Source organism: Schizosaccharomyces japonicus (genome assembly GCF_000149845.2).
Source record: "Schizosaccharomyces japonicus yFS275 unplaced genomic scaffold supercont5.2, whole genome shotgun sequence".
Classification (NCBI taxonomy): domain Eukaryota; kingdom Fungi; phylum Ascomycota; class Schizosaccharomycetes; order Schizosaccharomycetales; family Schizosaccharomycetaceae; genus Schizosaccharomyces; species Schizosaccharomyces japonicus.
In genome coordinates this window covers 3,329,581-3,350,271 of record NW_011627861.1, presented here as the reverse complement: position 1 = coordinate 3,350,271, position 20,691 = coordinate 3,329,581, and the positions used below count along the sequence as shown (strand labels likewise).

Sequence of the window (20,691 nt, the reverse complement as noted above, 5' to 3'; positions counted from 1 at the left end):
ATAAACAACAGATAATTAGCAGGCTATTAAAGTCTTTTCTAACTCTCTTCTACATACTTATCCTTTAAAATAAAATCTATATATCACAGTGATAATCCTAGTCCAGCGCTGACTGAACTAGCGTCTCATTTTATTCTTGCCTTCCATATCCATCACAACCCAAACCACACCAGTTGTGTACTTTCGACTGTACGCCTTCTGAGAGAGGTTGCATTCTCATGTTGAACATAAAAAAATATGTTGTACACTCAAAGAAAAAGAACACGTCTTTTAAAATTAGTACAGACACGGTAAATGGCAATGTTCAGCAAGTTGTTTCGGCAAATTCTCAATATGTGATAAAACGAATTGTTATGCCAGAGAAACCGTTTTCGTCAAAACAATCCGAAGTGCACTGCTGTTTTGATGAGTTGACACAACACTTTCTGGCCTTAAACGAAAAAGAAAAGGAACTGACAGTTATTCATTTCAAGCAACCGAGTTTCCCTCAATTTACTGTGTCTCTCCAATCAGTTTGTCCTTCCCCGGAAGAAACTCGTGCCCCATTAGTGCAATTGGTCCGGCCCGAATCCTCATCAAGTAGTTCAGGTTGTGTATTGGTTTGGCCAAAAACAGGGCATGTTCAATATTGGCAGAATATTGAACATTTAAAAAATTCCTCATCCACCCTCGAATGTTCACGTGTTCTGCATTACAAATTGGATTTAAAGAAAGATGAAATAATAACCACATTAGTCAATGCAGAACCAGCTTGCTTCATCATTTCTTTGGATTCTGGGCGTCAATTTCAACTTTTTCTCCGAGATGCTGTCGGCCATCCAAGTGTTTGTCACCGTGCACTTACAGCAGATACGAATCTGTTTTCCCTGAAAACATGGACAACTCTTCTTGGTGTTCAAAGTTCACCAAAGTATTCCATCATAAAAGCGGGTGCCGTTAAGGGCGTGAATGAACGATTCGTGTATACGCTTTCTTCGAATTGTAATTTACAAGTTTGGGAAGTTTCGTGCGCCTTTACGAGCCGCTTGCTAATTCAAAATGACATGCAAAAGATACTGCAAACAGCTTTTGCAGGTCGTAGTATTCAGTGTGCTACTTTTACGTGTCACGATGTGGCTGTCTGTTTGAAAGACCCTTACATATTTTCAATCATCGTTAGTTGGTTGAATGTAGATACCCAACGGTTGTACGCTATCGTTTCCTGTCGTTTGACCGAGTCATTTGCATTGTCGGTTCAAGGCATATATCCCATTTGTTTACCTAATCAAAGCGTCTTCTCAAGACCGAGGCTCTTCGGTAATCTCACAAGAGGTGATTACTATTGTTCGTTTGACAATTATGTGATAAATCTAATTTCGGTGAAGGGCGAAGAGAAAATATGCGAAGAGTCGATACTTATTAATCACAGTGCAGAAACGCGCTTAGTGTATGTGGATTGCGTAAACGGTCTCGTTTCAAATGCCGAGTCTCCTAGCTTAATTCTTGTCACAAATCACAATGGAATTTTTAAGATTCTGTCAAAAGAGAATGCAGTTTTCCCAAAATTTCAGTACATCGCTTCGGTTTTCCAGCAATTGTTATTTCAAACAGCGGCTGCGAAGAAGCAATTTACCTTTTCGTTAAAGCCTGTTCTGGAACTATTTTCAGAACAGGATATATTTGAAGCTCTTTGGAAGCTTTTGCGACAAGGCTTTAGCGTGCATGAGGGTATTTCGAGTGAAGAAGAAAGTTTTCTGCATTCAGATGATCTATCAAAAAAATCAGAACATCAGCGAGACATGTTTTCTTCAATCCTCGAGTACATTCAAAAACATATCACATTGACTCCAGAGCATACAGTTGTACTACTTTCATTATACTTAAAATTTGATCTATATGTCGAGCTACTGAAAATCTCTCATAAAAAACGAGAAAGGTCAGTATTTTTCAAGGAATTCGAGAAAAAACTTACTTCGGTATTCGTTTCCAGTTCTCAGAGTAATGATTTAAGTTACGCTAAACTTCTTAATCAGTTGAGCTATGATCTAAAAGAAAAGAAAGATGATGATATTATATCAAAAGTACAATCGGCTCTGGATGCGAATCTTGTTTATTTAACCATTTTACGAAAGATAAATGTGTTGGCCAAGGATAATTTTGATGCATTAAAAAACACTAATATGGATTCTTTGAAAGAGCTATGGATAGTCGAAAAACAGTTCGTTTCTTTAATTCTTGAGCATATCCAATATCTTGGCAAACTTTGTGTTAAAGTCACATACGAGTCATCCGATGAATTAATTCGGAAGCAAATGAACTGTAACTTGGAAGATATTGTCATTGTTTTTAACGAGCTGTATGTCGAAATATTGGCAGAGAAACTTCAGCTTCGCGTGTTTGATGTTGAACAGAACAGGGACAATTGGATTTCGTATTTTGCTGACCTAAAGTCTTATGAAACTGCGTTTACGCTTCTTCAAGACACGGACAATATAGCGTCTATCGTTGCATTACTAATGCATACAAATCTTCCAGCGGACATATTTAAAAGGCAATCACAACATTACATTGACAAATACGGCGAAGCTTTTGCATTCCCCTTTTTTGAAAGTCTTGTTGAGAACCATAAAGTCTCAACACTTCTTGAAGATTACCCAAATCATACCAATCTTATTAGAAAATATCTTACCGAAAAACGTTCACTCGAGCTTCTTTGGGTCTTTGAGGCAATGCAAGAGAACTTTCAGAATGCCTCCAAGCTTTTACAAACATCTACCTCACAACAACCTGATTTATCCGTAAAAAACATTGAGCTTGGTTTGGCAAAATTGTTTTTGCTTGCTGATGAGCATACAGAAGGTAATGAAATACGTTAGATGATACTTAATGATTTTCATGAACGTGTATGCTTTACCTTGTTACAGTTTATTATCCTGTCTAAAATATTTCTACTGCCACAAATACTATTTACTATAAATCAACATTGGATAGCTTTTCTAAACTTTTCAGAAGGGACTGTAGCTTTCTTTGTATGTACTTTGACTACAATTAAGAAATGCACATTTTGCTGTATAGAGCCAATGGCTGTATATGGTTCTGTTTGCGCGAGGACAAATTCTTGTCGACTATATTTCTAGGTCTAGTTCACTACAATAAATCTTGATCCTTTCAGCATACGAATGACTCTTTAAAAATCTTAATGTAAAATGATCCCGAAAAGAGCACTGCTGATTATTTGAACTGCGGCGGTACATAATTCTGCTGTTGATGACATATAATTATTTGTTTCTCTACCGCAGCATACAATACTCAGAAGAACATCATACTATTTTCTGTAGCAGCCTATATTCTATTATTTTCTTCAATTCTCTTCACAGCGAATGACAATACGAATAAAACAAAATAATAAGATCCGAAAATCCGAACGCCATTTTGTTTACTAGCTAAAACTGCGCTCTGCTTTATACAACTTATCGGTCGAATTTAACGTGACGCGCAATTAATTTTGAGGGCTGTTACTGTAAATCGCCCTGTTACTGAGCCATGGATACACCCCGCCGACGGGAAATGTGCCCCACCCTTACCAAGGTTACTGGACGCACCCAACGCATAGGATGAACTTGAGTTAAGCCAAGAAGCTTCATTTCTGTGTTTTCCTGTTCTAATAACAAAAAGGGGAGAACTTGGTTCAATTGGCTGTGGATAACACTGCTGTATATCAAAGTAACCTATACTTCGTTGGATTTGCCTAAGAGCGGAGTGACGGCAGTACCATCGCACAACTTTGTCTTATGAATTGACATCGGAATTCTGCTGTTTTGCCTATAAAAACTTCCTGTGAATTTTCCATGAATTCACAAACAAGCGTTGTTGGTGTCCATTATCGCGTGGAACGCAAAATTGGGGAGGGTTCCTTTGGTATCATCTTTGATGGAACAAATCTTCTAAACAGCCAACCTGTAGCTATAAAATTTGTACGTAATCGTGCACATTTTGCAGTATCTTCTTACTGCTTAACAAACATTAGGGTTCTAACTAAATTATAGGAATCAAGGAAATCCGACGCACCTCAATTACGAGATGAATACAGGACGTACAAGCTTCTCGTCGGTTGCCGTATGTAATCTGTTCAAGAACTTTCTAACTTACCATAGCCGGTGTTCCAAGCGTCTATTACTTCGGACAGGAGGCCCTGCACAATATTCTGGTAATTGATCTTCTTGGTCCCAGTATGGAAGATTTATTTGAGCTGTGCGGACGCCGTTTCAGTGTAAAAACAGTTGCAATGACCGCTAAACAAATGGTAAAAATCCTTGTGTTTTAAAGTTATACACTTACAGCGAATGCTAACATTTCCCCCCAGCTTGCTAGAATACAGACGATACACGAAAGAAACCTTGTTTACAGGGATATAAAGCCAGATAATTTTTTAATTGGAAGACCCGGATCAAAAAATCCTAATATGATCTATATTGTGGACTTTGGCATGGCTAAATACTACCGCGATCCTAAAACCAAAGTTCATATTCCGTTCCGCGAAAGGAAAAGCTTATCGGGAACAGCACGTTACATGAGTATAAATACACATCTTGGCCGCGAGCAATCTCGCAGAGACGATCTCGAATCCTTGGGACATGTATTTATGTATTTTCTGCGTGGCAGCCTTCCATGGCAGGGCTTGCGCGCCGCAAACAACAAACATAAGTATGAGAAAATCAGTGAGAAAAAACAATCTACATCCATAAAGGAATTGTGTGCTGGATTTCCTTCTGAGTTTAGCCGGTACCTCACGTATGTTCGTGAACTTGGCTTTGATGAAGAGCCGAATTATGAGTTTATGCAAGACCTTTTTGATCAAGTTTTGAGAAACAATGGCGACATCAATGATGGCGTATATGACTGGATGTTGTTAAACAATGGAAAAGGTTGGGAATCTATATCTAATCACTCTTCGGTAATTGCTATGCAGCGTAACAAAAAGTTCTCCGGCTTCTGTGCTCGTCAGCACGAAACTTCACGAGCAAACGTAAACTCCCGTTCACGGGCATATGCTTCCAACAAAACAACACGCGGATCGAATGCAAATGCATATGTTTCTATGCCCTCACCTAGTGGACTTGTTCCGCCCTGTCCATCCCGGAATTCTGCATCTGCTCCTTTGAATCTTGTTCAGGACCGAATGGGTTATGGCACTTACGATCCAGTTTCGCGCATGACGCCGCGTCATTACCATGGAAAGGGGCATCGTGGGTTATTACATAATGCACAAGAGTCCCGAGAAGAGGAAGAGAAGCGCGGTTTTTGGTCAGCATTTTGCTGTTGTTGCTCTTTTGGGCGGTGATGAATCCAAGCACAAGTCTGCAGGAGCCTCATACATTTTGTTATATTAACGGATGCATGGGTACGAGTCTGGCTGTATCTTAATTAGTATTTCCACGCACGATTGTGAAAGCGATCATAGGCAAGTCTCTTAATCATTACCTGTATTAACAGAAAACTACAGTCCGCAGTGACCAAAGCATAGACCCAAGAAATTATGCAATTGTTACATGTACTCAAGCAAGTCCAACCTTTATCGAGCACCCTCGTTGAAAACACGGTATCCGTCACCATCCACTCCTTTCGCACGCGCTTTAATGATTACTCGTGCCTGAACATAACTTCCTCAATGTTCTTTCCCGCTAGTGTTTCCGTCATGTATAATTTTTGTGGACTTTGCGCCATGTCCTCGTTTTTACTTGACTAACGTCTCAAATGACTATTCCTCACACTCACGAAAGTTGAAGTACTTTATTATGTATTCGACTTTCCATGGAAGTTCTGGCCCGGTCAACGAAACGAATTCTTCATTTCCAATAGCCCTAAGCTCAATTTTAGCATTGATCAATATATACTTAAATACTTCCTTCACTTCACCGTTCGTCATCCATCATTTGCCTAACATATCCGTAATAAAATTCAAGTGGAGCCGTGTACCTAAAGTTAATGAACGCAGTAGGTTTACAGGAAGAGTTTAATAAGTTTCACTGTTTATTATGAGCATTTTACTTCTGTTTAATTAGAATTCTTTGGTTCACCTACCAGGGGGCACCATTAGACAGACAGCTCAACAAGCTTGCTGTCAACCAGTTCTTGACATTATACCAGAAAAACATGCATTATCTTGGTATTTAACGTAAGCAGAGAACGTCAAAGGAAAACAAACGTGTTGATATTCTGTATAGTGTCTAATAACTTCCATTACAGTTCTGCAATATAGATAAACATGGATATCCTACAAAAACAAAACCGTGATCTTGCAAAGTATGTATCAATTATTTGTGAACAAAAATTAACATCGTTCAGTTCAAACTCTGCTCTTTCTTCTAAGATACGACAGCTAGAAAACAAAATACATGGCTTCATGGAAGAAAGCTTCGAATTAAAAAAACACATAGCTCGTCTAGAAGAAAAACAAACGGTCTTGAGCAAATCTGCTGCTTTAGTGCAGTACATTCAAACAATACAGACACAGTTAAGCACGAATGTTTCTTCACTCTGTAACCTATTACAAACTTGCATGAACTCAAAATCACATGAAACTAAATTTGATGCAGGAACTCATATATCAAGTAATAGAGAAGAGGACGAAGTACTGCTTCCAGATCCTCTTTTTAGTCCTCCTCGCAAAACCAATGCCTGTTCTATCAGGGTTTTCCGTGATAATGAGTACACTGGAATACCTCCCAGGCCGGAGGATTCATTTGCTCAGCCAAGTTCCGTGCTTCAAGATGTACCAGTACATTCAAACAGGCTTAACATATTAGGAAGCTCGCCAAAAAAACGGAGTTTTCAAAACAGCCCATCCAAAATTCGGAGCCGCAGACGAAAAAGTATGCGCTTCTATCGGGCCTCTCTCAGTCCTAAACGAAAACCCTGTAAACCAGTTGGGAACGAAAACAGTTTTAGCTCAAACGTTGTCAAAGCCCCAAAACCAATTGTTTGCGTCAGCATTCCTTCAAAAGCTCCGCTACCCCAACACGAACAGCTTGAAAGAGAGGAACCCTCACTTAATGATAATTCAAAAAACGCAACGTCCATCGAAAATGCGGCTTCTCCTTCACTGAGTCCGAAGCGTCGGCGGCCCATACGTCGGGTGAATTATGCTGCACCGAGCTTGCGTACAAAGCTTCGGCGAAGTTTTGAATTGCCAAGAGATCGGAAAAACCGTAAACGTCAACGAGCTCGTCGTGCACGAAAAACTACAAGAGATTCATCAAAATCTTGACTTAATTACAACTACCATGAAACGAAACGCTTAAACCTAATCAAGCCACAGACATGTGTTGTGGGTAACTCAATTGATGAGTCCCGCACGAAATTTATATCTGCTCACTAACTAAAACGAAACGATCAATAATACTTTTCATGTTTTGTATATACAAAATGGCAACTTAAGATAGTGCATTAAACCGATTTTCCAGATTCACTCCGTGCAGTTTGTGAGAGGTCGGACGAGGAGCAGCTTCATAGAGGGTGATGATGGGATTGCCCTTAAACGGAATAAATGTTCCACGAAGTCCAATGAAGGCGATTTCTACAGGTTCATCATCACCATCGTCACGTCGAAAGAAAAGGTTCAAATTCGCCATGTTCTGATACAGACGGGTTTTAACAGGGAATTCTAATACATCAGAACCAGCACCTTCTACCGGCAATTGGAACGTCTCTGTAGGTTTACGCTCATCGACAGATTCAAAATCCAAGTCCGTACGATTTGGGAATAGAGAAACAGATTGCGGTGCGGAACCGTCACTGAAAACACGAACAAGAATAGATTTTAAACAAACAGAACCCGTGAATGGAATGTGAATAATTAATTGATCATCAACGTCACTCTTTAAAATATCGGTATCATCATAGCGTTTGTCCCAAGGTTTGATAACCTTGCTACCTGCACTCTCTTCTCCTTCATTTAACACGAAAACTTTGTCCAAATCAATACAGTTGTATAGTGAATCAGAAGGAGAACTCTCAAATGCATGTTCTGAGCAGTCATGTGTACACTGGTGTCTTGACATTTCCGCAAAAAGAAATATTCAGTTCGTAGTGAAGTAAACAAGTGGAAGGGTGAAAGTTAACTTGGTAACTGTACAACAATAGAATTATATTAACGGTTTAGACGTATACATTAGTAAAAGCGTTTAAATAATTGGAAAGTGAGGGGTGAACACGTTTTAAATATGTTGTTGCCACTTGTAATATTTATCACCAGGGAAAGTGGAATGGAAGCCACAAGAGTGACCAGGTGGCCCGTAAAATCCACATATGGGTTCATTGAACTACATTATACTATGTATATAAGTAGCAATTGTTTACGTGTTCATTGATTTTTAGATCGATCGTCTTGTTCTTCTTAAAATAATAAGTCATCTTTTGAAACAAAGAGTTTTTCGCCGATCGGAATTGCACAAAAAAACAAAGCAGCAGATCTTAACACCAAATTGAAAGCAATTGACACGCACGCGTTTCTGGTACACAATTCTTTGTTTTATCAAACAATGAACTCGACGCGTCGATTACTTCTGTCTATAAAACGGACACAATTGCCCATCTCTTAACCGTATTCATCCTTGTAGCCTATTCACTTTCTGAAACTCTTAACCATATCAACCGCTTCGTTGGACTTCTAAGTCCCCTCTGTTTTAAAAATCTAGGAGACATTTACACATACTTATTACCAGCATGTTGAGAAGTAAACCAGCTCCATTGCGCTTGAACGGCATTGCGAGCCTCACGAAAAGTAAATTCTACGAGACACCTAGCCCCCTTGTTCACACGCCGGCTCCATATTCACCTTTAACACCCTCCGAACTTGTAGCAAATGCTGTTCTGGTTGAGCGCCAGTCACCGTCCTCGCCTTGGAATCGTAATATTGAAAGTCATTCTCCTTGGTTGTCGGGAAGGTGCAGCTCATTAAATTCTCAAACACGATTGCTGCTTCCAAAGACTACAAAGTCATCCATAAGGTCCAAAGGCAATGACTCCCAAGATGTCTCAAGGCAAACATCACGAACCAATTCCATTCAGCAGTCAGAACGCAATTCATTCTGTAGTATGTCAGACATGAATGATGGCATACATTACGAAGCCATTCTCTCGGAATCGACGCCCAAGAAACTCAGCTTCTTTGATTCGGATAAGCAGACATCCAAAGGCTTTCGAAGTACTATGAAGGATGTATTCACGAAAGTGAAACATCACTTCTCCCCCGGCTCTAAGGCATTTGTTCCGCTGACGGATCGCAAGCGGGAACGCCTAAAGCAAAACATTCATCATATGGGGCTCACAGATTTCCAGGGCTGGGAGCACCATCTTTGCGAATGGATATAAACGACATCCGATCACCTCACTCAGTTTTTCGTTTTCTTCTTTCAGGTTCTCTTCTCACATGGTCGTCACGTTTCCCCTTGTCATGCTCCTTCCGTAATCTTACACGTTCCCTTTATTTTTTGCTACCGTTTCTAGATGGCTCTAGTATTATTCTAATCACTTGCATATGGCCCTAAGCATGAACTGTATATTAGTTTTAAATCAAACAATAATGAATTGATAATTTCATTTTCGAAAGCCCTTGGGCTGTTGACGCAAAAATGCGGCTCTTGTTTTTAGATTTGAAAAAACTTCGCGCTATTTCGGCACTTTCCCTGAAAGTTTCTCTTTTAGCGCCTTCTGATCCCGAGACCCCAACTAAATGCTTTAGTTCAATTTGACAATAGCAGTCTGTGCGGCAATTGTTAAAATTGAAGGGTATCTAATAGATTGGTGGATATTGAGATCTGAACGGGTCTTGACTTCCGTTATTAACTTACCAACACCGATTGTCCTCGGAAACTGTTTCATTCACATAATGAGAAAGCAATTTAAAGTTTTGCTACTCGCATCGGTGACGTTAATTCTTTTTTTCTGGTATTTTGGGCATATTGACGTTCAACGAGACGGACGATTGAATTTAGGAGATACAAAGCGCCCAAGCAGACCACGTCCCAATGCCCCTGGCATTGAATCAATTATGCCCGAAATGAGCGACAAAGAGGCCAGGTATGCTGAACGTGAAGAGCGATCGACTTTTTGTTTTTTTCTTATTTGTGTACATTACTAATTGCGAAACTCTATAGAAAAGAATTGGGACGGAGTGGATGGCGGGTAAGTAGTAAACTCATGTATGTCTTCTGCTAACCCTGTATCTAGTTATTACATACCATACTGGCTCGCTTTCCTGAAAAACCAACACAGGCTGAGCAAGATTCGCTCTCAGACTTTCTGTATCTCTTTGCAAAACTGTATCCATGTGGACAATGCTCAAAGGATTTCCAGATTCTCCTGAACCAGCATCCCCCGGAAGTTCACTCTCGCGACGCCGCTAGTCAATGGGGCTGCAAGATTCATAAGTATGGACGTTCATTGCTTCGTATGCTAACAAATCCAACAGTCTTGTAAACGAAAAAATACACAAACCACCTTTGAATTGCTCAGAAATTATAAGCATGTATGATTGCGGTTGTGATATTCGGTATCCCTCGAAACTGGGCAGACCCGCACCAAAACTTGTCTTCGACAAAGAAGACCCAACTCGTTCTGGTTAAAACGATATTTATGTTGACTTTTTGACTCCTGAGGCTACCTTCTTTTTCGCTATTCTCTCTTATGACACGCAACGACAATTGCTCTTTTTAACAACACTTAAATTACTAAGAATACAATTACATACCATTCAAACTAGAAAAAGAAAGTTATGCGTTTCTCAAGAATGACCGTCTCCCCCGTTGAACACGATCTTCAAGCTTTATATTGTCGCCAGAGTATACGTCTCGCTTCATTTTGCGTATAAACTCCCCTTGATTGTCCCATTTAGAGGCTTCCCGATGCTCCTCTGCTAGTCGCAAACGCTCTGATGCCTCTTGGGCCTCCAAGATACGAACTCTTTCTGAGCGAGAATGCTCTAATTGTTTGGCGTTGTTTTGCATTTCTTGCAAACGACGTTCTCGTTCTTGTTCTTGTTCTCTTCTCCCATCTTCTCTGTAATGTCGTGAACTTTCACGTGCGTGCGAATAATCTCGGTGTCCTGAACGACTGCTTTCATATCTGTGACTAGAGGAACGATGACGGCCGTGTCGCTGATCATCAAATCGGCGACGTTCTCTCTCTGGTGACCGAGAGCTGGAACGTCTTTTCTCATTATAAAACTCATCATCACGGCTTCGCGAACGGTGACTAACACTTCGGTGACTGCTATGTGCACGATACTCATCACGTTCTCGCCGTTGTTTTTTGGCCTTTTCGTAAAGCTTCCGTTGGAGAGCTGCCTGTAGTTGATCTTGCTCTTTCTTTTTAATTGCTAAAAGTGGGTCCAACCGGACTTTTGTCTGAATGTCTTGAGCAGAATTAGCGTTTTGGACAGCAATAAATTCAGTTTTGTTAAGATCATTGCTTTGTTTTTCAGTTTTTTCGTTCAAAAGATCATCCAAACGCTTCCGACCAAGTAGATATTCTTCCATCTCAGACTCTGATTTCTTTTCACCATCTGCATTTGGTACCGCGTACATCCATTCAACAATGTCCCGCCGTTTTTTTCCTCCCGCTGCTTCTTGAAGCCTCTGTAATTCAAGCAACTGTCTTTCTTCTTCAATTTCGCGCCGCAATTGCTCAACGCGTTTTTGTTCTTCTTTGTGCATTTGCTCATCTTTCCATACTTTTTCCTGGTTCCTCATGAGCAGAGGATGCCTAAATAATTCGTTAGTATCATCTACTGCAGTATAAATTCATAATTGCTTACCAGCTCTTTTTCATATTCAAATCACCGCCTCCCATTTTGACTGAATCTAGTGCTAAAAGACAAAACTGTACTTTAAGGGAAATTTACCAGTTGGTTCAAAAAATCGAAACGCAATTGGGAAAGCTTGACGGTTCTTCGCAAGTGTTAGAGAAACTTGTAACATAACAGGCGTAGGTGGACGCCACCGTAATCCTCACTATATCTTTTGGTGTAGTGGAAGCATGTAGATATATCGACGCGGTACATACGCGTCTAAGTCAGTAGCCAGTGTTTAGTAGCGAAGTTTAAATACTATTGCAGCCGCGGACGAATGAAAGGTAATCATAGTATTTAATTATTTTTATGTTTATTCTTTTTGTACTGAATATTTAATCCTTTGAAAAACGAATGTTCACTTCGACATGAAACGGTTCGCTGTAATTAGTTGGAGTTCTAGCAATAACGTAAATATGGATGCCGTAGTTTGGGTAGTGATGTCTAGGTAGAATTTTGAAATTGTTGTATGACTTATTAGATCCACCAAGGTTAATTTCCGTTTTGTCAGATCGACTCACTACTTCAATTTCCTTCTAGTGTCATTACCGTCGACATCATGTACGTGACAAACAGATACCGATATTCCGTTTGACTGCAACACGTCTAACCATACCTTTTGTGATTCAGATAACCGATCGTTGAGACTTTTAACTTCAACAAGGCAAAAAGCCAACTCTGGTTTCTCTCTCCATAAACAAAGATCCGGAAGGCCGCTGGACCAGTTGCCATAATCCTCTGCTAGCAGCTTGCATAAACATGCCAAACCATCATTTCCTATAGCCTTTGCAATGGTGATAAGATCCTGTTTCTCATAAGCCCAGTTGAGGCCTACACAACGAGTCTTTGTTTTGCGCTCTAGTTCATCGACATGTTCTAGTATCTCTGACGATTTCCCGCATGAAATTTCTTGCAGTCGATTAATGATCCGAGTCTCTCGGGAATTATAGAAAGATTCTGTATACAGATCGAGAGGAGCATTTTGAAATGGGGATTGAAATACGCCTTTAACATCACAAAAGAGTATGTCCCAAAAAAGAAGAGCGAACAGTGTTGTAATGATACCGGATTCAGAATGCAAGCCTTTCCATCCAAGTGATTCATAATACTCCAAAGCCTTCTCTTCAACAGTACCTAAACCGTCGTCCTTTAAGCACCACGTAGTACGATTAGAAGTTGAATCGCAAACTAATTTGCCTGTTATATAAGTGTGAGTTAACGGACTTGAAAGTACGAAAACGTGAACATATTGCTCTCGTTTAGGGATTTTTAATGACCGTTCCAAGCTTCGCAATCGTTTTGAGAGTGAATACTTATATTTTGTTCGCGTGTATTTATCTTCCAAGCCATGAATGCATGTCACCAAGGCTCTCTTTCTCCAAATCTTTATTTCCTTTGCTGAAATGTGCCGCTGATTATGTTCTATGAGTGCCTTTCTCTCATACCAGGCACCACGTTTTCCCACTTGGTGAACATTCTGGGCAAGCAAAGCATCCAGAACTTCAAGCTCCGTCTCTACAAGTCCAGTTCTTGCTAAGACAATAGTTCCCTTGTGAATTAAGTAAGTAAGAACAGAGCCTGGCGAAAAAGTGGTCGCATAATAGCTAGTTTCACAAAGGTTTCCCAATTCCTTGTTTTGCCAGTAATCATTTACATCACTTTGGATGGTTGATAACCACTTTGGGTAAATATCAAAAAATAATGATAAAGCTTCTGCTTTCCCATGATCATCAAGTTTCCCGTAATTTTCGAAGAGCGCCAATGCATGTTTGGAAAGTTCTAAAGCTTGGACATAAGAGTCTAATACTAATCGAGATGGAAAAATGCAACGGGTCCGCGAAAGCGTATATTTAGGATACACAACTGTTTGAATACGTTCAAGCACGAAAGATGTTAAGGAACTTTCGTTATACAACGAAGAACGAAAATATACAGAATTAACGAGGTGAAAGAGCTTAGCTGTAGTTGGGTTAATACGAACGCATGGTCCTGTTATATATAGTGTCTTTTCTAACAGAAAAGAAGTCGTCGAACAAAACCTTCCTCGCCGATCCAAGTTAAGAAGCAGTTGGCCGGAATTTGAAATGAGGGACTGATTCTTCTCGCATTGCAATAAGCCGGTTTCTAATTCTTTTCTAGTCGATCCCGATACCCGATGTTGCTTAGCTAATACTTTAAGTTCTTGAATTTGAAGATTTGTCAGGGCATCCTCTAAAGTCAATGCCAATTCATCATCAAGAAATTGCTCCTTCACCAAATGGTTTAAAGCTTCGTTTAAATTTTGACACTCTTTATAATTCAATTGAGACACGCGGAACCATTTGTCTCTTTTCCTCATAAATAAGCGTACGAAAAGATACCTTGAAGCAGCAGAGAAACTGAAAAAGCGTTGAATACACTCAATTTCGTTCTTGGAGAACAAATGATCTTCATACTTAAGAACAGTATCCAAGACCTGCTCAAAAGCAAGTAGGTACATAGACGTTTCTGGTCCATACACAGTACTTTTATCTCCGGAGCGAGCAAAAACGAGTTCCTTTTTACTGAGATGACATTCCTTTAAAGTTATTTTTTTTACGGATCTTTCATCGCAACGATCGTCACAACCTCGTTTCATCAGAAGTTACGACCCGAATCGAAGCAAAACAGTAAAAGGTAGCACTTTACAACAGTAGATTCCTGATCATTCAGACGGCAGAGTGACAATGTATTTGTTCAAAGATTTGAAAGCATGTAAAGACAACAAGCCTGTAGAATTCCGACGCTGAACATGGATTATTGTTTCTTTACCAGTTAAATCGGGCAAAACCAATTTTGTGTATCTTATCCTACGAATTTAATTTTGCCATGTCTAGACGACAGAGGCGTCACTTAGTCCGTACTGACTTTAACCACCCACAAATTGAAGATGGATCTACATTCTCGTAAGTAATAGTATTGATATCTTTTACTAATTAGTCAAAGGGATCTCTTCAGATAGAGGGTCTTCTCGTTCACGCGGTAAGTTTTACTCAATTACTTTTTTTTACGCTTCTAACACTTAATTAGACTATGGGTCCGCTGGCGAGTATAACAGCTATTCCAATGACCGCAGAAGAGATTATGGTGATGAAAGACGTCGCAGACGACGCGATGATTCTGAATATCGAGGCAGATACCGAGACGATGATCGAAGATACAGCAGCGGACGTGACCGTGATGATGAACGCGACCGTAAGGAAAGTCGGTATTCTCGGGATAGACACGACCGTTATGACAGAAATGAACGGAGAGAAAGTAGATACTCTTCGCGTCGTCGCAGTAGAAGTCCTTCCTACAGATCGCGTCCTTTAAACATTGAACGAGAACTTGAAGAATTAAAAAACGTCGTACCTTTGAACCAATGGAAAAGGAAGCGATCCATGTGGGATATGAAGCCTCCGGGTTACGAAAATGTCACAGCCGATCAAGCAAAAATGTCTGGACTATTTCCACTTCCAGGTGCACCAAGATCAGCAACAGCAGATCCAGAGAAATTGGCTGCCTTTGCTCGTTCCACTGCCGGCAGCATCATTGCACCTCCTCCTCCTATACAACCTGGTGCTAGTAGACAAGCCCGTCGTTTGAAGGTTAAAGAGCTTCCAGCTGAATTTGAAGTTGAAGATTTAAAAAATGTTTTTGAAGAGTCGATATCTACATCATCGTTCCACAAAGACCGTGATACAAAACATGTTACCGCTATTTATCCTTGCAAAACCGAACGTTATGCTATCATTGAGTTAGCAACTCCGGAGGATGCCACATTTATCTGGGGTGCACGAAAACTTAAATTCAAAAATGAAACGGTCTTAATTGACCGTCTGGAAGGATACATTGTTCCTCAAATTTCTTCCGAAGTTGCTCAAAAGCGACCAAAAAATGACCTGAATCAAAAAGTGCTCGATAGCGCAGACAAAGTATACATCGGATCTTTGCCTCTATATCTGAATGAAGACCAAATTTCTGAATTATTAAAGCCATTCGGAGAATTACAGAGTTTGTTTTTAGCTAAAAACTCTGCAGATATGACATCAAGGGGATACGCATTCTGTGAATACATTTCTTCGGAATCCGCTACGGCCGCCGTCCAAGGGCTGAACAATATGGAATTTGGTGACACTCGTCTGATGGTTCAGTTTGCTTGTGTTGGCATTCAACAACCTGTTCCTTCACCTAGGTCTGTCGGCATGGCTGCTTTAATTGAGCTCAGCAAATCTAGCACAGAAGCGGCACCAACACGTGTGCTTCAAATTCACAATCTTCTTGATGCTGATGAAACGTTAGATACTGAAGATTATGAGGGTATGTCCATTTTTTGCATACAATCGCTAACGATTTTAGATATTCGAAAATCCGTGCAGAATAAGTGCAACGAATATGGCCAAGTACTTGATCTGAAACTTCCAAGAGAAACGTCTTCTTCCGATAATACTTCTGCCCCTCCAGGTGTTGGCGTGACTTTTGTGCGCTTTGGCTCCATTAAGGATGCTGCGAACGCTCTTCAACACATGTCCGGTCTCCGTTTTGATGACAGATCAATTGTAATTGCTTACTATCCCGAGGTAAGTTAAAAGAAGCTGAAGTTAAAGAACAATTTATTAACGTATTACAGGACTGCTATAAGGCAAACGCTTGGTAATCTCAATGTTCAGATTACTAGTACATCTTTTGCAGTGAGGATGTTGAACCTTTTCTATCGTTCTAAAAAATCACCCCTCAATTTGAGAACTAAAATGAATGAGAAAATGACAATATTTAAAAGTGCATCCGTTGAACTTTTTTACTACTACATCACTTCATGGAATGCTAGCACTGTTCGATTAATCGCTGAACTCTTCCGAACTGCTGCTCTCGTCTTCTTCAACGGGTTGGATACGGGCAGCAAATTCTGGGGGCCTACGCTGTCAGCAATTTTTGTCTTCAAACACAGGGAGCACGGTTTTCCATTTGGAGCAACCGTGCTCACAATTCATACCAGTAATGCTGTTTCATCCACACTTTGGTGCTGTGAATAACGTGTACAATAGTTCCGTCAATCTTGTTTTTTTTGTCTTGAAACTCACTCTTGTCTAATAGCACGTAACCCCCTCGTTTCACCCAAACCGATTTTCTGAATTTGGGTGGCATTTCTACCAGTAAAGTTGAACCTGCCGGATCAGTCACTTCGAAAAGTGAGGAACCACGCAACGCGGTAACCCGTGCTATAAGCTGGTTTTCTTCCAAGTGATCCGGCGGATCCATTGATGCTTGAAACGTAGCTGCCTTAGACATACTATTTTCCTTTTTTGTACCGTGGTTTTTGGTTTGCCAGAGGGTTCTGATCTAAATCACCACCAAGAGGAGGCTATAATTAAAGCAAACTCTTTAGCAGTAACACTGAAAGCGATAAACTATGTTGTATAAATAATATATTTGAGAGACATTAAGGTTTTTAGATGTATGTGTAGTATAAAAAGGAGAGTATTTTTTGTCTGAATTATCACAAGTAACCGTTAGAATACAAATCATCAGCAACATCATCATCCTCATCCTCTCCTTCATCATGGTACTCATCATCGCTTTCGTCATAAACGTTGCTCATATGAGAATTAGTAGATGGGGGTTCGTTGCGGGCTCGTTCTTCCTCTTCGTTTTCAGCGAGTGCCTGAAGCCTTGATTCTTCGACCGGGATGGGTTGTGCTTCACATTTTCGCCTATGCTCGGCTTTAATTTGGGCTGCTCTGGTGTTAAAAGTATTCAGTTGACGCTGGTATTCCTCCATTAGAGCGGTATAATTAGCACGTCTCGCATTCACTTCGTCGATCCAAGGCTGTTTTCCAGATTCATCTAAGTCGCGCCATGATCGACCAAGTTTAGCTCGAATTTCGTTTTTAGTAGCCCTTGCTTCAGGATCACCTGTGGCCTCTTGTCTATCTTTATCTGCCATTGCTTTGCAAACATGCCACTGGGTTTTTTGATACAACAAAAAAGGATTTGCTGTCGGTCTTGACGGCATTTCTGGGGGTGCACCCAACAACTCTTGTATGAGCATTTGACATTCTTGATTTTCTTTTTCTAGACGTGCTTGCTTGGCTTTTATGTATTCGGAGCGGTACGAAAACTTAGGAGTTACTTGTTCTCGTGACCTGGTATTCCTTCTGGTAGAGCTTGTATTTGATGATTGTGTAGTGGTATTCGTTTGTTTGGAAGCTTGATTCACAATAAGTGTCTGTGGAATAGCAACGTCCCCGACCAGCGAAGCTAAAACATCACGAGCAGCCATTAAACCAGAACGAAAAGAAGAATGCAATGTTCCCAACGATTCACCTGACATGGAATCACTTGCGAAAAAAACAGTATTCTCTAAAGGCGCTGCTAGTGCCTTGTAATCGGCAGCCGAAAACGAAGAAGTAGCTACAGACAAAGATCCAGAGCTGAAGGGTAAAGTATTCCAGTTGCTAATAAAAACACTTTTTGGTCGTACAAAGTTCTGCATGTGAGAGAATTGATCCGTTAAAGCATTCATCACTTTTTCAGAAATCTCCGAATCCGACTCATTTTCAGAAGCGAAATAATTTGTTATCAACAACGGAAGTCCCGTTTGTTTAAAATAATTAAAGAAGATGAGCGACTGCATGGGTATGTCGTTAAATGAATTTCCTAACACTTTACCAAATACCGTTGCTTCCGAGTCCCAAAAAGCATGACTAAAAAGTAGGTTGACTTTGCGGAAATTCGAGGTGCTTACCCGATTTAAAGAAGTAACCTTCCAATCGGGAAGGGCAGGTTCAAATGTTAAGGTATGTTTTTTGTATACAGACAATGGTAGACACAAGACCACTTTGTCCACGTTAATCACTTGCTGATTACTACTGATCAGTTGCACACCCGTGTCATTATATTTAACACTAACAACGGAGTGATTAAGCTGAATAGGAAGAGGAGTAGGAGTGGATGCCATGTGTTGAACGATTGATGACATACCTTCTCCAATGGTCATTGAATTTGAAAGTTGACAGATTGGTTGGTAATGACAAGACCAGCACTTTGTCGAAACAAAATCAAGATTTGCACCTACTCCCTGTTGGAGGTAATTTAAGCACCAATTCAGTACTTGTAGTTCCACGTCATTAAATTGTATAAAGTCATTAAGGATAGAAAGCGCTCGCTTTAGAGTACTTCCAAGGGAGCCTTCATTAGAAAAGCGAAAATGTTCAAGAGATAGATGATAGCCAAAGCGTTGAAGAAAATCTAAACGCTCTCGCAGAGATTGTTCTTCAGGTGTAAGAACACCGTTTAGTGTAATTTTGTCATTTGATAAGGTTACTGCAAAAACTACACAGTCGAATAGTTCGCAAATACGCTGAATGGTTGCAGGATCCACAGACGATCCGTCCTCACTTATCAGTTTTACTAGGGGCGTTTCATGAATCTGAACGTCAAGTGAAAGTTGCTGATCGGCAACGATACGTAGAGGATCCATTGCATTATTCATCTCCAAAATTCTGTCTGCACCTATTTCAATAAAATGTTGGGTTGGTTCTTCATCCGTGCTGGATGTCTTTTCCACGTCCGCATTTGTTTGTGATGATTCCAGACGATGGCTAAGGATCCGACCACCAATACGTGAATCTGCTTCAAAAACAACAAGTCTTGGAACGTTTTCATTTCGGTTAACAAAATCTTGTTCGTATTGTGCGAAAAGGTTAGCCAGTTGTCTAGCACAACTGAGCCCAGCCAGTCCACAACCGACAACGGCAACAGATTTCTGTGGTAATGTTTCGTTGTAGGGAACAGTAAAAGGAATATAGAGACAACCGTAGTTGACATAACCATTTCGAGTAAGAAATTCGAAAGCCAACGAAGCAAGAGGAAACGTATCTTTCTCACGAACGATTCCGAGAGCTTCCGTAAAGGATATAAACAAAGTCGGATTCCGTATCCAGAGGTAACACAAACCATTACGAATATCGACATACTTAGTAAGCCATGAAGACGTTTCCAGAATCTCACCAAGCATTTTTGCTTCGTACGGATGTAAAGCATCTGAAGGCAATCCGCAAGAAAGTGCGGCTTCTTTACAAAGTCGATCATAAGTTACCCGTGGCAAGGAAGGAACGCTTGCTTTAACTGATATGGGTGCTTCTGCTGAGACATAACGTGCACCATACCGAGTCATCGAGTTTGTTGTTTTGTTTGTTTGTGAGGAGAGCTGAGAAGCAATTAAAAAAGAAGGGCCTGGTTGCAGATAGTTGTCTGCATTCTTGTTCAGATTGTCGGTTGCCGTTGAAGTATCAGCATGTCCAGTCTGTTCCTCTTGCGACAGGTCAAGAGAATTCGCTTGTGCTCTAACGACTCCATTTGTTTGAGGCGTTAGGTCCTCATTGCGCCCGAAGATAGCCCACAAAGCCTGGTCACTGTTCTGTTTTTATGTTAGAGTAGTAATTAACAAGAAACATACGTCCTGTGAAGGCAAACGTAGCATTTTATCATTGTTAAATGATTCTGGATTGTACATAGGCCCATAAGTCTAGATAAGTAATACTATTACAGAATTTATAAGTGGAACTTCCAGCCGACGCAAATTTTTTGGAGGTACAATATTAGGAGTAACAATTGGTAATGGCAAATGACAAATTTCTTGACATATTCTTAGTAGAATAATTCTGCTACATTCAGTTATCCAATGACTTAGACTCTGTTCTTGCTAATGTAATATTTAAGGAAATTCAAGGGCCTTTTGATGGAACGACTCGTTCCTTACATTTGTTTTGCAAATCGGTATATCTTTCCACAAGAACCATAACAACCTCACTTATATTGTCTCGTAAAAAGATTTTCGTATTCTATCTGTTAATTCTATTTAA

General features: G+C 40.3%; 11 protein-coding genes across 11 annotated transcripts; 6 read left to right on the top strand and 5 right to left on the bottom strand.

Annotated features, from left to right (window-relative positions):
* The first annotated feature begins 117 nt into the window (after positions 1-117).
* Positions 118-3,213, top strand: SJAG_03986 (nucleoporin Nup131). The gene has a single exon (XM_002175072.2). It carries the CDS (start codon positions 219-221, stop codon positions 2,853-2,855), a length of 2,637 nt encoding a protein of 878 aa, XP_002175108.1. The 5' UTR covers positions 118-218; the 3' UTR covers positions 2,856-3,213.
* Positions 3,214-3,546: 333 nt separating this feature from the next.
* SJAG_03987 (CK1/CK1/CK1-G protein kinase Cki2) lies at positions 3,547-5,989 on the top strand. Its single transcript, XM_002175073.2, has 4 exons — positions 3,547-3,953; positions 4,026-4,095; positions 4,134-4,282; positions 4,343-5,989. Exons 1-4 carry the CDS (start codon positions 3,828-3,830, stop codon positions 5,318-5,320), a joined length of 1,323 nt encoding a protein of 440 aa, XP_002175109.1. The 5' UTR covers positions 3,547-3,827; the 3' UTR covers positions 5,321-5,989.
* SJAG_03989 (shugoshin Sgo1) lies at positions 5,923-7,923 on the top strand. The gene is made up of 3 exons (XM_002175074.2): positions 5,923-6,154; positions 6,226-6,282; positions 6,325-7,923. The coding sequence occupies exons 2-3, from the start codon at positions 6,245-6,247 to the stop codon at positions 7,244-7,246; spliced, it is 960 nt and encodes a 319-aa protein (XP_002175110.1). The 5' UTR covers positions 5,923-6,154; positions 6,226-6,244; the 3' UTR covers positions 7,247-7,923.
* On the bottom strand, positions 7,253-10,706 carry SJAG_03990 (proteasome interacting protein). The gene has a single exon (XM_002175075.2). It carries the CDS (start codon positions 8,037-8,039, stop codon positions 7,413-7,415), a length of 627 nt encoding a protein of 208 aa, XP_002175111.1. The 5' UTR covers positions 8,040-10,706; the 3' UTR covers positions 7,253-7,412.
* SJAG_03991 (hypothetical protein) lies at positions 8,530-9,614 on the top strand. Its single transcript, XM_002175076.2, has one exon. It carries the CDS (start codon positions 8,704-8,706, stop codon positions 9,349-9,351), a length of 648 nt encoding a protein of 215 aa, XP_002175112.1. The 5' UTR covers positions 8,530-8,703; the 3' UTR covers positions 9,352-9,614.
* SJAG_03992 (sulfhydryl oxidase) lies at positions 9,558-11,823 on the top strand. Its single transcript, XM_002175077.2, has 4 exons — positions 9,558-10,059; positions 10,137-10,164; positions 10,210-10,409; positions 10,451-11,823. The coding sequence occupies exons 1-4, from the start codon at positions 9,869-9,871 to the stop codon at positions 10,602-10,604; spliced, it is 573 nt and encodes a 190-aa protein (XP_002175113.1). The 5' UTR covers positions 9,558-9,868; the 3' UTR covers positions 10,605-11,823.
* On the bottom strand, positions 10,683-12,049 carry SJAG_03993 (complexed with Cdc5 protein Cwf25). The gene is made up of 2 exons (XM_002175078.2): positions 11,795-12,049; positions 10,683-11,742 (listed from the first exon to the last, which is right to left on the bottom strand). Exons 1-2 carry the CDS (start codon positions 11,827-11,829, stop codon positions 10,752-10,754), a joined length of 1,026 nt encoding a protein of 341 aa, XP_002175114.1. The 5' UTR covers positions 11,830-12,049; the 3' UTR covers positions 10,683-10,751.
* An 86-nt stretch (positions 12,050-12,135) lies between these two features.
* SJAG_03994 (VRR-NUC nuclease associated domain-containing protein) lies at positions 12,136-14,705 on the bottom strand. Its single transcript, XM_002175079.2, has one exon. It carries the CDS (start codon positions 14,442-14,444, stop codon positions 12,348-12,350), a length of 2,097 nt encoding a protein of 698 aa, XP_002175115.1. The 5' UTR covers positions 14,445-14,705; the 3' UTR covers positions 12,136-12,347.
* A 6-nt stretch (positions 14,706-14,711) lies between these two features.
* On the top strand, positions 14,712-17,378 carry SJAG_03995 (U2AF large subunit). Its single transcript, XM_002175080.2, has 6 exons — positions 14,712-14,751; positions 14,792-14,827; positions 14,876-16,147; positions 16,187-16,407; positions 16,458-17,282; positions 17,342-17,378. The coding sequence occupies exons 1-5, from the start codon at positions 14,736-14,738 to the stop codon at positions 16,482-16,484; spliced, it is 1,572 nt and encodes a 523-aa protein (XP_002175116.2). The 5' UTR covers positions 14,712-14,735; the 3' UTR covers positions 16,485-17,282; positions 17,342-17,378.
* On the bottom strand, positions 14,747-17,249 carry SJAG_03996 (translation initiation factor eIF1A-like protein). The gene is made up of 2 exons (XM_002175081.2): positions 16,821-17,249; positions 14,747-16,741 (listed from the first exon to the last, which is right to left on the bottom strand). The coding sequence occupies exons 1-2, from the start codon at positions 17,114-17,116 to the stop codon at positions 16,666-16,668; spliced, it is 372 nt and encodes a 123-aa protein (XP_002175117.1). The 5' UTR covers positions 17,117-17,249; the 3' UTR covers positions 14,747-16,665.
* Positions 17,188-20,505, bottom strand: SJAG_03997 (histone demethylase SWIRM1). Its single transcript, XM_002175082.2, has 2 exons — positions 20,286-20,505; positions 17,188-20,246 (listed from the first exon to the last, which is right to left on the bottom strand). Exons 1-2 carry the CDS (start codon positions 20,340-20,342, stop codon positions 17,325-17,327), a joined length of 2,979 nt encoding a protein of 992 aa, XP_002175118.2. The 5' UTR covers positions 20,343-20,505; the 3' UTR covers positions 17,188-17,324.
* Positions 20,506-20,691: the final 186 nt, after the last annotated feature.